This window comes from Rhinopithecus bieti, unplaced genomic scaffold (assembly GCF_001698545.2).
Source record: "Rhinopithecus bieti isolate Rb0 unplaced genomic scaffold, ASM169854v2 scaffold_26504, whole genome shotgun sequence".
Taxonomy (NCBI): Eukaryota; Metazoa; Chordata; class Mammalia; order Primates; family Cercopithecidae; genus Rhinopithecus; species Rhinopithecus bieti.
In genome coordinates, this window is record NW_016812891.1 from 143,759 (window position 1) to 160,995 (window position 17,237).

General features: G+C 39.6%; 1 protein-coding gene across 1 annotated transcript in view; it reads left to right on the forward strand.

Moving 5' to 3' along the window:
* SLC16A10 (solute carrier family 16 member 10) overlaps positions 1-17,237 on the forward strand; it is a 142,304-nt gene that overhangs the window by 75,629 nt on the left and 49,438 nt on the right. The window contains exon 2 of the mRNA XM_017847101.1: positions 13,470-13,614. Coding sequence (XP_017702590.1) covers positions 13,470-13,614 — 145 coding nt within the window. The remainder of the gene's footprint in view (positions 1-13,469; positions 13,615-17,237) is intronic.

A 17,237-nucleotide genomic window follows, 5' to 3' on the forward strand; every position in this document is an offset into this window, starting at 1 on the left:
TGTGAACTAAAAGGTATTACAGCTTTTATTTTTCCTTCAAAAAATATTTGAGCTAAGTGCTTATTTTTCTCTAAGCCAATTAATTAGAGTTCTTTTTTATACAAACATCGCATATGTTACACATATATAACTACACAGACAGAGGATCCAGTAGTTGTAAGATTTTTCATTGGCCAATCTCCTAATTAGATTACTGACCTCAGGATAGAGCCCTTCAAGAGCAGGACTAGGAAAGCATGCAGTTTCTAGAGCCTAATAAACAGTTATAGCTGGAAGACAAAAACAGATTTTGAGATGAATTTATCTGCTTTTAATTATTGGAGTTTCATGAGGAAAACAGAGTTTTTTTTCTAAAACGGGGTCAGTGGTGCCTCTTCCATTTTTTCCAGGGAGTCCCAGGCTATCAGAAGTTATCTTAGGGCCTCTCATGCATGCATTAAGAGTGGCAACACAAAAATGGAGAAAAGTAATTCAGTTGACTGAGAAAGAAAATCTTTTTCCAGCAAAACAAGATGTAAGAAGAGAAAAACATAAAGGCCTTTTAAATACGCCTATAGCTTGGATATCCACTTTTAATTAAACTGACTTTTGACCACAGTGCTCTTATTTTAAAAAATCCACCTGTAATCCCAGCACTTTGGGAGGCCGAGGCAGGTGGATCATGAGGTCAGGAGATTGAGACCATCCTGGCTAACATGGTGAAACCCCGTCTCTACTAAAAATACAAAAAATTAGCTGGGCGTGGTGGCGGGCGCCTGTAGTCCCAGCTACTCGGAAGGCTGAGGCAGGAGAATGGCGTGAACCCAGGAGGTGGAGCTTGCAGTGAGCCGAGATCGTGCCACTGCACTCTAGCCTGGGCGACAGAGTGAGACTCTGTCTGAAAAGAAAAAAAAAATCATTTTAAATCCCTTGTTACCCAACTTTAGCCTCACCAAGTGGCCAATATTTCTGACTTTTGAACTTTTTCAAAAGTAACCTGACAGGTGAAACCAACAAGACTTAAGTAAGGTTGTGACTTAACCACCTGTATACAAGGTATTTTCAAAGAGGTGGTAAGCAGTTTTTACAAAATCTAGAATCTTTTAAGATAACTCAGAGAAAGGAAGATTTCAGAAAGGAAGCTAGAAGTTGTTCATGGAGGGAAAGAGAATCAACAAATGATAAAAGTCACACAGATGTTAGCCAGAAAGTACTCATTCCCTAAGCCAGGATGGAACCTGGGCTGCCGTTGGAAAATGGCAGAGACCAAAAGAAAGTACTGCCATGTGGTTACAAGGTCAAGCTCCCAAGGGCATAAAACAAGATGGAGACCTTATTCAGTATTTTTCCTTCAGAGACCTGTAGCCAAGTTTGTAACTGACCAGTTTGCAGGGCTGGCTTGAACAGTGGGCTTATGGCGTCCTAGATCCGTGTTCTATCCTGTCTTACTCCTTATGACAGAACTATACAGAAAGATGCACAAAGCATACCAGATTGGCTACAGCTTAAGATTAGCCTCACAAATCCTTTTTTCCATTAATTAAAACTTTACAGAAGAGTAAACAGTGATTTTTATCCTTCCTTTTACTGGTTTGCACAGGGAGAAAGAGGCCAGAAGTCTGAATGGTAAGAACTTTTACTCTTTTCCTGGCATGTCGGGCTTCTGGGTTCCCTTCCCAGTTCAATTTTAAGCCAAGTAGTTTAAGGTTTGGGGAAATTAAACTTTTCACAGTTTGGGGGATGCATCCAAGGGCAGTATCCTGTGGTACAGGGACCCAATTATCCATCCATGAAGAGAAGACAGAAGATGAAAAAGAAGACATTTATTCAAAGGAGTCCCAGTGATTCAGGATGCATTCAAAAGAAGTACAGACTGAAGATGGCTGGTTACCCATCTGGAAAGAGGGGGAAAAGGCATCTTTTAGTTCCTTTCTCCTCCCAGCATATACCTAGGGTACATGAGGAGGAGAAAGAAAAGGTGTCCCCTTTCTTTCTTCCATCTTTGTATCTCTGAGTCCTGGTGACCTCGGCAGGTGCTGCCCATGGGTGCCAACACGACTTTCACCCATGTGGAACAGGGAGGCCTAGAGGGTAGGAATTATCTGTACTCAGCTACGCACTGCCTATCCTCCCTGCTGTCAGTAATCTTTGAGTTTCCTAGACCTCATCTATGCCATAGATAAAAGCATGACCTCCTTCCATGAAGCAGGGGTTTAATTGGCAGGAATTAGTCCTACTCACAGTGCTGTGTCCCTTGACTTTCATTGCCATCTGCTTCTCGATCCCTCAGATCCAGTTTTTATTTCTAGGGCTTCAACCTGAAGCTTGAAATTGAGTTTGGGACAAAAAGGTGCCTCAGGAGGGTGCACGGACTCATTAAGTTAGGGAGTCCCATGAATTTGGGTCCTGGCCTAGTAAGATACCTTCCAAAAGGACAAAAGAAAACCCTTGCATAGAAAAGCTCCCTGTATTCACAGGGCTGTGTTTAACTCCTGATGTTGTGGAGAAAAGACAAAAGAACAGCTTAAGTACAAGAAGGGGGAAGTGCCTGGGGGAAAAACTGCTTGCTGTATGCAAATGAGTTCCTTCAACAGGGGAAAAAAAAAGACACTTCTAATCCCTATATCCTCCTTGCCTCTAAGAACAGATGGAAACTGCATTGTTCTGAATTGCTTATCTGATGGCTGGGCCAAATGCTCATTCTACCCAGTAATATCTCTGTAGTTTGCAGCAACACTCTTAACATTGTAAAAGAAGAGATAGGTGCCATGACAGACCCCCCAAAAAGAAGGAAAGTGTGGTAGAAAAAACTGGATTAGAACGAGGTTGACACTCCCAACCCTTGAGAGCAATGGGGTGAAGGGTGGGTGTTGGGGTCCTCTCTGGCATCCTGTCTTCTGTATCTGCACCAGTCACTCTTAATTGGCTCACCAGAGGTTTGGTGCTTCATCCGCCTTCAGCACAAAGTCTGAGGACAAGAAGCCTTGGAAATGGAAGTGAAAGAGTTTAGATCCGCATTTACTCACCCTTCAGGGATCCTGGATGAGCCCTGAGACTGAGATTACAGTTGTGAGCCATCACGCCTGGATTCCAATATTTTCTTCTAGAAGTTTTATGGTTTTCAGTTTTACATTTAAGTTCTATGATCCATTTTGAGGTGATGTTTTATATGGTGTAAGGTAGGGATCAAATTTCATTGCTTCCTATATTTTTAAAGCTCTGTTATTAGGTATATTACATTTATAATTCTTATAGTTTCCTGATGCCTTGACACTTTTACCACTGTGAAGTATTCCTCTTCATTTCTAGTAATATTTCTTGTCTCAAAGTCTGTCTTGTCTAATATTAGTATAGCCACCTTAGGCTTTTAGGCCTACTGTTCACATGTGATATCTTTTTCCATCTTTTTATTTTTAACTTATTTGCCTTTGAATTTAAAATATATCTCTAAACAGAATATAATTAGTTCTTGTGTCTTTATCCAGTCAGACAATCTTTGCCATTTGATTAGAGTCTTTAGTCTATTTTTATTTAATGTAAAAATTGAGGCCAGGCACGGTGGTTCATGCCTCTAGTCCCAGCACTTTGGGAAGCCGAGGTGGGTGGATTACTTGAGGTCAGGAGTTTGAGACCAGCCTGGCCAACATGGTGAAATCCAATCTCTATTAAAAATACAAAAATTAGCTGGGTGCAGTGGCATGTGCCTGTAATCCCAGCTACTCAAGAGGCCGAGGCAGGAGAATCACTTGAACCCAGGAGGTGGAGGTTGCAGTGAGCTGAGATTGCACCACTGCACTCCAGCTTGGGTGACAGAGCAAGACTCCATCTCAAAAGAAAAAAATGATATGGCCATATCAATTTAGGTCTTTTTAAATTTAATGACATTTAGGTCAATTTGTATTTAATATAATAATTGATATGGCCATATCATTTAGGTCTGCCATTTTGCTATTTGTTTTCTATTTGTCTCATCTACCTGTTGTTCTTCTGTTCTTTCTTTTCTGCCTGCCTTTGCATTAATCAAATAATTTTTAGTAATCAATTTTAATTAATTGATTGGCTTTCTAGCTGTATCTCTGTGCATAATTTTTTAGTGCTTTCTTTGAGTATTACAATATGCATCTTTAAGTCATCCGAATCTATTTTAAGTTAATACAGAATTCAGGTAAAATACAGGAGCCTTATTACAGTATTTACCTATTTACATCCATCTTTAATGCTGTTATTTTCACTTATTTATTTATTATAACATCTGCATATAGTGTTACAGTTTTTGTTTAAACAGTAATTTAAAGTTATCCTCGTAAACAAATTATGAGGAAAAGTGCGTGTGTGTGTGTTAATCCTTCCTTTGGACCCAAGTTGCCAGTAGTGTCATTTCCCTTCAGCCTGAAGAACTTTATTTAACATTCTTGTAGTGTAAATTTCCTAGTGACAAATTCTCTCCATTTAAAAAATCTTTATTTTGCTTTCATTTTTGAAGGCTACTTCAAAAGGCTGGATATAGAATTATTGGTTATTTTCCCTCACTTTCAGCACTATCAATATGAAAGTTCCAATGTCTTCTGTCCCTTATTATTTACAAGGGGCCACCTGTTAATGATATAATTGTTCTCTCTAGATATAATATATTATTTTTCTCTGCTTTCAGAATTTTCTTTTTGGCATTCAGCAGTTTGACTCTGATGAGCTTAGGAATTGTTTTCTTAGTGTTTATCCTGCTGGGGGTGGTCTTTGAACTTCTTGGATCTACACGTTAAAGTTTTCACACAATTTGCAATTTTATTTTGGGCTGTTATTTCTTTTTATTTGTTTGCTTTTTACAGTGTCTTCCTCTGTCATCCAGGCTGGAGTGCAGCGGCACAATCGTAGCTCACTGAAGCCTCAACCTCCCAGGCTCAAGTGATCCTCCCCTTGGCTTCCAGAGTAGTTGGGACCACAGGTGGTGCATGCTATCATCACACCTAGCTTTTTTTTTTTCCTGTAAAGATGAGGTCTCACTATTTTGCTCAGGCTGGTCTTGAGTATCTGGGCTCAAGTGATCCTCCGGCCTTGGCCTCCCAAAATATATAAGTATGAGCCACTGTGTCCAGCCCCATCATTTCTTCAGAAAGACTCACATTTTTTTCCTAGAGATCCATAGGTCTCTAAGACTTAGTTAATTTTGTTTAATATTATTCTCTTACAATGAGACAGGATTTGCAATGTGAGAAAAGGCTAGCTGTCTTTAGATTGGGTATTTTCTATCTCCAGTACTTCATCCTTTAAAAGTGTGACTGAAAAATGCATTCAGTAGTTATCTGTAGTAGGGTTTGTGTGACCACTTTATTCCAATGCCATAAACATAGGTTGATTAACAAATATTTTAAAAGCCACTCTCAAGTAAAATATAACTACCGAATAACCTTTAGGATGGCAATAAAATGGTCAAGGCAAGAGTACAGTCTATCCACTCCTGAATTCTTGTATAGTTTCCAGACAGCTTCATGCCCCAGGAATTATTGGGACTTTGGTAAATAATATTTTGCATTTTAATATCAGTTTTGCATATTATTATTATATAATTTAGGCTATTAGACCAATATTGAGTTATTACAGAGGAAAGATACCAATATACTTCAAAAGTATGACTGGAAAATACATTCAATAGGTTCACTTAGCAGATTGGAGATGAAAGATAAGAAAGGTCTGGGAACTTTGAAAACAGAAATTACCCAATCTTTAGATACATACTTTTCATCTCTAGAATTTTCTCTTTTTTTTATAGTTTACATTTTGTTGTTGAGATTCCCTATCTCTTCACTAAGTAAGATCACTTCTTATCTTAAATTCTTTGAAAAATATTATTTTCTAATTCATCTAACATATTTATAATAGAAACTTTGAAATCTTTGTTTGCTAAATACAACAGCTGAGCCCATTCACAGTCTATTTTTTTGATTGCCTGTTTGTTTGCATGCCTCATAATTTTGGTTGAAACTTGAACGTGTAGATAATCTTTTGGAATAACTCTGATTCTACTGTGTTAATCCAAGGATTATTGAGTTTTTGTTCCTAGCAGATAGCTTGCTCACATTGCAAATCCTGTCTCACTTTGGTGTGCGGCAGCTGATATCTCTGCTTAGTTCTTACAATTTTCAGATGCTGCCTTTCTTTATTCTGACTTCTGTTCAGTCTACTGAGCATCTGCACATTTTATTGGCCCTCTAGAAAGCCCACAACTTTGTAATTCTTCTTGCAACTGTAGCTTTTCAAACTCTCCCCCAATTTCTATCAGTTTTTAAGATATTTTCCAGTATGTTTAGTTTTGTTTAGCTCAGATTTAATAATAGTTATCTGTAGTAGGGTTTGCATGACCACTTTATTCCAATGCCATAAACAGAAGTTGATTAGCAACTTCTTTTTTTTTTTCGATGGAGTCTCACTGTGTCACCCAGGCTGGAGTGCAGTGGTGCGATCTGGGCTCACTGCAAGCTCTGCCTCCCGGATTCACGCCATTTTCTTGCCTCAGCCTCCCAATTAGCTGGGACTACAGGTGCCCGCCACCACGCCCAGCTAATATATATAGATAGATAGATTTGTATTTTTAGTAGAGACGGGGTTTAGTAGAGACAGAGTTTCACTGTGTTAGTGAGGATGATCGCGATCTTCTGACCTCGTGATCTGCCCACCTCGGCCTCCCAAAGTGCTGGGATTACAAGTGTGAGCCACTGTGCCCAGCCGATTAGCAAATATTTTTAAAGCCACTCCTAAGTGCAATATAACTACCAAATAACCTTTAGGATGGCAATAAAATGGTCAAAGCAAGAGTACAGTCTACCCATTCCTGAGTTTTTGTGTAGCTGCCAGATAGTTTCATGCTCCAGGAGTTACTGGGACTCTGCTCAATAATATTAACATATTGCATTTTAATCTCAGTTTTGCATACAATTATTTTATATAATTTAAGGCTATTAGACCAATATTGATTATTACAGAGCATAGATATCTTGAAAGAGGCCAAGATGGAGTGGAAATGCAGGATGGAACTACCAAAGGGCAAAAAACTATTTATCAACCTTTAACTACAGTAAATCTTCCCTTTGGGTATTTTCATTTGTAAACACGTTGCCCTTGCAGTCATTTACATCTGCATAATTACAACACCTTTGCTTTATTTGGCATGCAGGAAAATCTTCTTAAATATCAAACCTAACCACTTTGAGTGATTTGCATCCTGCTTTTGTCATACATTTAGAGCCTTGGGATTTTTTCTCAGAATGGAGTAGCAAACAAATAGGATCTAGACAGGGAAATTGAAAAGCTTCCTGGTATTTTTCTGTAAAAAGATTTCTTAACATGTCTTCTTGGATGTGTCTCTCTGATGTCAAACATACACACATATTCAAATAAGAGTTATACAAGCACATCTTATACATTTTTGGCATCTATGTCTCTTAAGACACAGGACATTCTATCTGGTGTTCTGATCAGACCACTTTTGCATATGTTATTACTAGACTGAACATTTTTGGAAGGTAGAGAAATCTCTTATTTGTTTTTATATTCCCGACAGCCTAGGATAGAACCTAGAACATTAAAGAACACTAACATTTTAATAGTGTAATTGAAAAGCAGGTTAGTTGGTCACTGCATGTAGAGTCCAATTAACAAGAGCAAGTTCTGATACAAAGAAGTGTATTTGTTTCAAAACTAGCTTAGAGGAAGAGGGACAAAGCCTCCTGCCTAAGTGTGCCACTTCACCTTTGGAGCAAAAAGTGGGCATTTTTATAAGGTAGGGGAGGAAATGAGCAAGGGCAAGGGTCCCTCTGCTCCTGGGCAGGTATCCGAGCTGGCACCTTCTTGGGCAGAAGTAGGTTGTAAAAGTGGCCAAGTGGGCGTGCTTTCAACATGCCCTCCTAGTGGGCATGAGCTCTGAGATGACCCTGTGGATAGTTCTGTGGGGGCATGCTTTGGTCTGCAAATCGACTGTCAACTTTCGAGGAGGGATCCTTGGGGGCACAATTCGGAAGTCCTGTCTGGGTGTTTTGTAGAAGAACATAGAGGGAGTAGGGCTCGATTGCTATTTATTTATTTATTTATTTATTTATTTATTTATTTATTTATTTATTGAGAGAGAAGGTCTTGCTCTGTTGCCCAGGCTGGAGTGCAGTGGCACCATCATACCTTACTGCAGCCTCAAACTCCTGGGCTCCAGGGAGTCTCCTGCCTCCCTGCCTCCCAGGAGTCCCAGCCTCCCGAGTAGCTGGGACTACTGTTGTTTGCTGCCATGCCCAGCTAGTTTCTAAAGTATTTTTTTTTTGTAGAGATGGGTTCTTGCTTTGTTGCCCACACTGGGCTTGAACTCCTGGCTTCAAGTAATCCTCCTACCTCAGCCTCCCAAAGTGCTGGGATTATACTTATATGCCACTGTTCCTGGTCTGGTTTAATGCTTTTTTTTTTTCCCTGAGACGGAGTCTTACTCTGTTGCCCAGGCTGGAGTGCAGTGGCGCAATCTTAGCTCACTGCAACCTTCACCTCCCAGGTTCAAGCGATTCTCGTTACTCAGCCTCCCAAATAGCTGGGATTACAGGCACCTGCCACCACACCCAGCTAATTTTTGTACTTTCAGTAGAGACGAGGTTTTACCCTGTTGGCCATTGGCCAGGCTGGTTTGAACTCCTGACCTCAGGTGATCCACCGGCCTTGGGCTCCCAAAGTGCTGGGATTACAGGCATGAACCACCACACCTGGCTGTTTGCATTTTTAAGATAAAAATTTTACCATGCTGGATATATTACAGTAACTATGTACTTCAGTTTCCCAATTGTTAAACGAACTTAATAGAAGTACTACCTTATAGAATTCTGGAGATTAAATGAAATAATCTTCTGAGCGCAACAAATATATTATCAGTACAACAGCTAGCTCTACTGAGTCTTTATTATTATAATAGTGGTAATAGTCAGACTTGGAAGGGGTGAAAGAGAACAACAGTCTATTTTATTTTTGTGACATATATATCATAGGTCATAAGACTTTGGATTATTTAGATGCCATGTTAAAACTTGACAAAAACTAGAAATATTGTGAGTGTGCAATAGCAGGTAATAACTAATCCGATAATTAATTTATTCTTGAATTTGATCAGAAGACAGACCCAACTTCATCTATTGCCAATTATTATTGTAGCAAAATCTATTAGAATTTCAGTGTAGGCACTACAGTACAATAGAGTGAATTTCAAAAGTGAGATATTTTATGTGGCTTTTTAAAGTAGGTTTTCAAACCAGTTAAAGGCTCTAAAACCCATTAAGAAGGATACTATGGGTCAGGAATAGCATTTTATGAGGACTCCTGAGAAAACGGTGCTGTGTCCCCTCCACCATGGTGTAAGTGGAGGTTACTCTCACTTGTTCTCTTACTTGGTATCTCCCATTGTTCTCTCACTTGGTATCGAGTGAGAGGGGCTTGAGAGGGACGACTTCAGAGATTTAAAGGATTCCCCCCAGTTGCGGGGAACAGAGGACCAGGGTCTGACTCTCTGAGATACCCAACAAGGAGAGAACTGTGGCTGGCTTACTGTTCCCACAGAAAGAACTATACTATAATGGTGGCTGTGTTGAATTTGCCTACACTCCAGCCTTTGTCAGGGCAAAGGAAATGTATTTCCTGCAGATTAGAGGTGGGCCTAGTGGAGGAGAGGGATAGCTTGGAGTTGGACTCCTGTCCGAATAGATGCCTGAAAGGGCAGTGAGGTTCCAGTGGTGAGTCTTTTGAATGACAGCCAAAAAGCCAGGAGAAGAATGAATTATCCAAGTAAGTGGAGCTATGACCAGAGGTGAGACTCTGAATAACCCATGAAAGTGCATCTGAGAAAAAAGAGTTAGCTTCAAACATCAGCAGACAGGTGTTTTGGCAGGAAGGCCCATGTTGGCATCTCTTTGCCTTCCTTCCCCAGCCTCCCTGTCTCCCATGCCTACTTTGGAAAGATCCCACAGCTAGTGATGGTGAAAGTTGTGGAAGAGAAGAGAAGCAGCTGATTCAATCCCTTCCCAGGTTCCCTGGGGCTGGGGAAAACATTTGATTACCTAGTGGAGATTGGTTTGTTACCTAAAGTGACCATAAGCTTTCCTTTATTTAACACTGACCAAAACAATCAAATGGGCCTGCTGAAGTGGTCTAGTGGCAAAGGAAAATTTTTCCCCACTAAATAAATTTTAAGAAGACAGTCAAGACAAGAAACTGTATTTGATTATATCCTTTAGTGCTTATTCAGTAAACACATAAGTCTGTAATTTTTAATATTGGTATAACAGTAGATTGAAATCCACAGTAATTCACAAAAACTTATGCAAGGTTTTTTTGTTTTGTTTTGTTTTTTTGAGACAGAATCTCACTCTGTCCCCCAGGTTGGAGTACAGTAGGAGGACCTTGACTCACCGTAGCCTCCACCTCCCAGGTTCAAGCAATTCTTGTGCCTCAGCCTCCTGAATAGCTGGGATTACAAGCATGAGCCAACAAGGCCAGCTAATTTTTGTATTTTTAGTAGAGACGAGGTTTCTCCATGTTGGCCAGGCTGGTCTTGATCCTGACCTCAGGTGATCTGCCTGCCTTGACCTCCCAAAGTGCTGGAATTACAGGCTTGAGCCACCGTGCTCGGCCAAGGTATTTTTTCTTGAAAAATCTTCACTCATATGAGCAGTATATGCAATATAAGGATATGCTCTTGGGTTTCTTGATGTGGTCTAATATTTAGTGTTAGCCCCTTACTTAATTATAAAAGTGCTTTTATCTAAAAGTAGATGTTAGTTGTCAGGCAATGTTTGCTATAAAAAAAAAATTAAATAAAAAATAAAAGTAGATGTTAGGATGTTTTCTTCTGGCCTACCTAGTATTTATATTAGATTCTTTCTTTTCTTCTTCTTCTTTCTCTTTCCTCCTTCCTTCCTTCCTTCCTTCTTCCTTCCTTCCTTCTTCTTCCTTTCTGTTTCCTCTTTTTCTTTCTCTCTTCTTTCTTTCTTTCTTTCTTTCTTTCTGTCTGGTCTGTCTTTCTTTCCTTTCTTTCTTTCTTTCTTTCTTTCTTCTTTCTTTCTTTCTTCTTTCTTCTTCTTTCTTCTCTCTCTCTCTTTTTCCCCTTCCTTCCCCCTCCTTCCTTCTTCCTTCCTCCCTCCCTCCCTCCCTCCCCTCCCTCCCTCCCCCTCCTTCTTCCTCCTTCCTTCCTTCCTTCTTCCTCCTTCCTTCCTTTCCCTCCCTCCCTCCCTCCCTTCCTTCCTTTTCTTTCTCTCTCAGCTGCCCAGGCTGCAGTGTGCAGTCGCACGATCTCGGCTCACTGCAACCACCATCTCCCGGGTTCAGGTGATTCTCCCATTTCAGTCCCCTGAGTAGCTGGGACTACAGGCACCTGCTACCACGCCTGGCTAATTTTTGTATTTTAGTACAGACAGGGTTTCACCATGTTGGCCAGCCTTGTCTGGAACTCCTGACCTCAGGTGATCAACCTACCTCAGCCTCCCAAAGTGCTAGGATTACAGATGTGAGCCACTGCACCCAGCCTAGATTGTTTCTTAAACACCACAGATGTCTGAACTTTTTTGAATGAAATTAAATTATTAGAGATTAGTAAAATTTTGTATAAGATAGTAGACTAAAAAATTCTTACTAGGCTGGGTATGGTGGCTCATGCCTGTAATGCCAGCAATTTGGGAGGCCAAAGTGGGCCAACCGCTTAAGCCCAGGAGTTTGAGACCAGCCTGGGCAACATGGTGAAACCTTGTCTCTACAAAAGATACAAAAATTAACTGGTATGGTAGCACACACCTGTAGTCCTAGCTACTGAAGAGGCTTAGGTGGGAGGATGGCTTGAGCCCAGAAGGCAGAGGTTGCAGTGAGCCAAGATTGCATCACCACACTCCAGCCTGGGTGACACAGCAAGACCCTGTCTCATTAAAAAAAGAAAATTTAACCTGTTTCAAGTTCCCCATACTGTAAGGCTCTAAACGTCTTGGTTGGATTGTGCTAATATATTTGGCCAATCAGCTCCTTCCTACCGTCTACTTTTGAATCCCTATCACCACCATCTAAGTCAAGATGACAGTGTTTACACAGTCTCTTCATTGTGTTTTAAGATTAGTCTTCTTTCTGGTGAGGGAAGACAGATAATAGAAATATGGCTGACTGACTGGACCATGGCTCACGCCTGCAACCCAGCACTTTAGAGGCCGAGGTGGGAGGATTGCTGGAAGCCAGGAGTTCAAGACCAGCTTGAGTAACAAAGTGAGACCCTGTCTCTACAAAAGAAACACACAAAAAAGAAATACGACTGACTAAAATGCATATAATTTTCATAATAATTTAAAATGTAAGAAGGCAAAAAATTTCTGGGCTCAAGGTGGGTGATTGCTTAAGCCCAGGAGTTCAAGACCAGCCTGGGCAACCTGGCAAAACCTCATTTCTACAAAAAATACAAAAATTAGCCAGGCATGGTGCTGCACACCTGTGGTTCCAGCTACTTGGAAGGTTGAGGTGGGAAATTTGCTTGAGCCTGGGCTGTCGAGATCACAGTGAGCTGAGATCGCACCACTGTACTCCAGCATGGGCAATGGAGCGAGATCATTTCTCAAAAAAAAAAAAAAGCAAAAAATTAAATTATTAGTATGATAAAGTTTCATTTGGACTTAATATGAAATTCATTACTAGAAATGATGATCAATTGCATAGGGCTTAACTTCCTTTGCTAAGAAAATAGAGTAATATACTGGGAGACTTCCAGAGCTTCGCAGAGCTTCAGGGTCATCTACCAAGACAGACAATTTGTTGTCATCATCATTGTTAAAACTCTAAATTATTAAGTGCTTATGTGCCAGATACTGAGGTTTATGTGCACTTTCTCTAATCTTTAATAATTCTAGAAAGGTAGTTGTTTGATCCATTTTCAAGATAAGAAAACTCATTCAGAGGGGAAGTAACTTGACCAAGGATATGTTGTAGTTGTAGAGCTGGGAATATGACTCATGTCCGTTTTTTCCACAGCTCATTTTCACTTAGGTTCCATTAGTTTATTTTGCTTTTTTAGGAGGACTTACAGACTTGATTTCCTCGGCGAAGTCAGATCACTCATTTCTTTGGCACATAATTATAATTATTTGTATTTAATATTTCTTTTTTTCTTTTGGTTTTCATTTTTTGGGTTTTATGGAATCTGACTTCTGATTCTCAATTTTTTTATTGTGAAATATGACGTACCTTCAGAAAAGAAGATTAAACATATGTATGGTTTTATAAATAATTATAAAATAAATACCCAGTAACTATTATCCAGGTCAGCAAATATTCTACTAGTGTATGAGTCAATTTCCATGGCAAAAGAACTAAGCTTAGGCGCTATACTCAAAAAAAAAAAAAAAAAAACTAAAAATAAAATTTTCCTAAATGTGTATTATATCAATGGAATAAGTACAAGTATAACTTACCATGTCATAATTCCTCCCACCCTTTCCCCTCTTTTACAGCATGGGTAGGTTCTCTCTCCATGGGGATGATTTTCTTTTGCTGCCCAATAGTCAGCGTCTTCACAGACCTATTTGGTTGTCGGAAAACAGCTGTCATGGGTGCTGCTGTTGGATTTGTTGGGCTCATGTCCAGTTCTTTTGTCAGGTAAGGACTTGGTTTTTTCATGTTGCTTTTTAAAAACTGTTAAATACCTTAAAGTTTTAATTTAAGAAACTCTGTTATTTACAAGCAAAGCTCCTCCTTTTCATTTCTTAAAACTTTAAGCAGTATGACTTATAAAACAAACTGTTATCCATAGCAGCAAATCAGAGCCTGAGAATTTGAATGCTTTTTTTTCTTATAATGCCTAAGACTTAGACATCAATCAGGATATGTGTGTTTCCTGGTGCATGGAAAAATGTTTCTCCTTATCTTTTCTTCTATTCACATAAAATCCCAATGGCACTCAAGTTAGAACAATAAGTTATCTAAAATAGCGGCCTTAGTTTAAGGTCGGTTCAGTCTGAAGCCCATGGGTTACAATACGTGGTGTTTTAAAGTAGCTGTTCATAGGCTTGATATGAAATATTTTTATTAATGAGACCAAAACCTTGCCATTTATTCCAACCCAGATAGAGAATTCCTGTCTGTCCTTTAAATAAAGAACATGCTAAAATTTTAAAATATCATGGCAAAATGAAGTGGTCCAATGTACCTTAAAATAAAACTTAATGTCAGTGTACTTCTCCTGTATCTATTAGAATAGGGATCCCCAGCCCCTGTGCCACAGACTGTTATGGGTCCATGGCCTGTTAGGAACTGGGCTGCACAGCAGGAGGTGAGCTGTGGGTGAGCAAGCAAAGCTTCCTCTTTATTTATAGCTGCTTCCTATTACTTGCATTACCCCCTGAGCTCCACCTGCTGTCAGATCAGCGGCAGCATTAAATTCTCCTAGGAGTGCAAACCCTATTGTGAACTGTCCATATGAGGGATCTAGGTTGCACTCCCCTTATGAGAATCTAAATGCCTGATGATCTGTCACTTTCTTCCGTAACACCCAGATGTTACCGTCTAGTTTCAGGAAAACAAGCCCAGGGCTCCCACTGATTCTACATTATGATGAGTTGTATCATTATTTCATTATATATTACAATGTGATAATAATAGAAATAAAGTGCACAATAAATGTAATGCACTTGAATCATCCCTAACCACCCTCCCCCGGCCCCATCCATGGAAACATTCTTCCTGAAACTGGTCTCTGGTGCCAAAAAGATTGGGGACTCCTGTATTAGAAGAAAAGATGCAGTGCACTGAAGAGGGACTAACCATAAGGAGCAGATGGGCACGTAACTGCATGGAACACCTCTCCCTGCAGCTTTGGTTCTCCTTGTAAGTCCCTTGCTTGTTGGTAGAATAATCCTCAGTTAGAGAAACACTGATTTAATATGTGGCTCTGGCTAACAGGAGCTGCTTAAGAAGAAAACCTCTTAAGATCATTTCTATCCTTTGTCTCTACTTTAGTGGTTTATCTTCATTTCCTGCCTCTTTCCTGTCCCTAGTGTCTTCATGCTGCTTTCGTTGAAAAGCATGAATGTGGTCATTAAGGAAAAATAAGTCAAATTTACATTTGACTTTTATTTTAAATATTTAATCAACAGAATCCTTGGTTTTACTCATTGCCGCTCCCCACCCCCCAACACACATCCCTTCCTCAACTCTAAAGTGAGCCTCATTCTTTCGTATTTTCTTCCATCTAATTTAGACTCCAGCCTGGGCGGCAGAGCGAGACTCCATCTCAAAAAAAAAAAAAAAAAAAGAAAGCCAGATTGCAATAACTTGAAGTTGTAGATTTTGTAGGAGTATTAAGAACCGTAATATTTTATTCAGGAAAACTCATCTTTTTTGCCAGACTCCCTTTTATGCTTCAGGCACCAAGACCCTGATGCCTCACCAAAAGCTAACATTTTTGATAACATGCACGACAAAGATTTCTCTTTTTTTAACTTTCATTTTAAGTTCAAGGGTACATGTGCAGGTTTTAAATAGGTAAACTGCATGTCACAGGGGTTTGATGTACAGATTATTTTGCCACCCAGAGAATGGACATAGTGCCTGATAGGTATTTTTTNGTAGAAAATAGATATTTTCATCTTTGAAATACTTTGATGGGTTTTTTCTTCTAAAATTGTTTGTTTTAAAAAAGTTTTGATTGGAATAAGATTCTGTGAAGGTAATTCCATGAGATGATTTATTTTAGCAGCAATATAATATTTACATTATTATTAATGTAATTAATGTTATTAATGCCTCATCAGATAGCTTCTTTGATCTGGAAGCTTACAGGTACCTATTGTCAGTACCTGTGGCTCTGCTACTTGCCAAATGTATTACAACTCCAGCTGTGGTCGAGAGGGGACTGAGAGGTAGACAGCTTATGTAATCTACTACCTAGTTTGTTAACCAAACACACATACAAAGCAATGTTTTTCAAATTTTTCTGACCACTGAGCAATAAAAATTATGACATATATTTTGATGTGACCCAGTTCTCTCTCTTTTCTGTACCCTCTAAGTGAAACAAAATTTATTGAAACCAAAATTCCCTTACTACATGTAATATTCTCATATTTTCTATTAAATGTCATTATTTAGCCTGCTGGTCAAAGGCTACTGAAACTTGAGAGCAAGATACAGGAGCAAGGGGAAATGTGGTATAGATTCTGAGTGTCGGGTGGCAGGTCCATTTTTCCTCTAGTTCCCGTTCTGCCTTCTGAGGAAAACCTTCTCCAGCAACTTAGGTCAATCACACCCATGTGCCTTCTGTGAATCCTTTTTGCACGTATGAGTGGTATCCGACAGCCTTACTCATTTACATTGCACTTATTTGGCTGCCAAACATCACAAACTGGAACCATCTGTTCCTGAAGGGAAAACCTGGAAGTGAAAAGAGTTCAGCAGCAGTGAAAATGCCATCACAAAGCTCATATACTTCACTCTGTAGAAGGGAGAGGCTCTGGTTTTCCGGCTGAGAGCATTACAGCACAGTGGTACAACTATACAGGAACTGATATTCCTGATGATTCTGCTGTGAACAGTATTTTTAATATATACTTTGAAGAAGGCAGAGAGGAATGTACAATAGACTTAAAATTTTTTTCTTTAAAATTGTTAAATAAAAACAAATAAGCACTTTACGTAAGTTACAATTATCTGGAAAACTACTTAGGTGGAAAAACCGATACAGAATGAATGAAGTATTAATTTCTGTTTTGTTCTGTGTTATATTATTATTATTTGAGATAGATGTCTTGTTTCACTAAGCAGACTATGAGTATCTTGAAGGCAGAACCACATTTTTTTTTTTTTTGGAGACAGGGTCTCACTATTACCCAGGCCAGAATGCAGTGGTGTGATCATAGCTCACTGCAGCCTGGATTCCTGGGTTCAAGCCATCCTCCTGCCCCAGCTTCCTGAGTAGCTAGGACTACGGGCGCATGCCATCACACCCAGCTAATTTCAGCTAATTTTTTTTTTTAAGTAAAGATGAGGTTTTGCTATGTTGCCAGACTGGGTTCAAGCCATCCTCCTGCTTTGGCCACCCAAAGTGTTGGGATTACAAGTGTGAGCCACCATGTCTGGCCAAGGACCAAATTTCTAATATTCTTTTCCACAACGTATCTGGTACATAGTAGTTGCTTAATATGTTGGCTAAACAAAGAGTGGAGATTCAGTAAAGGGTGATCAGAGTGAGGTGAGATTAATTTGGGAAAGCCTGGAAGTGACTC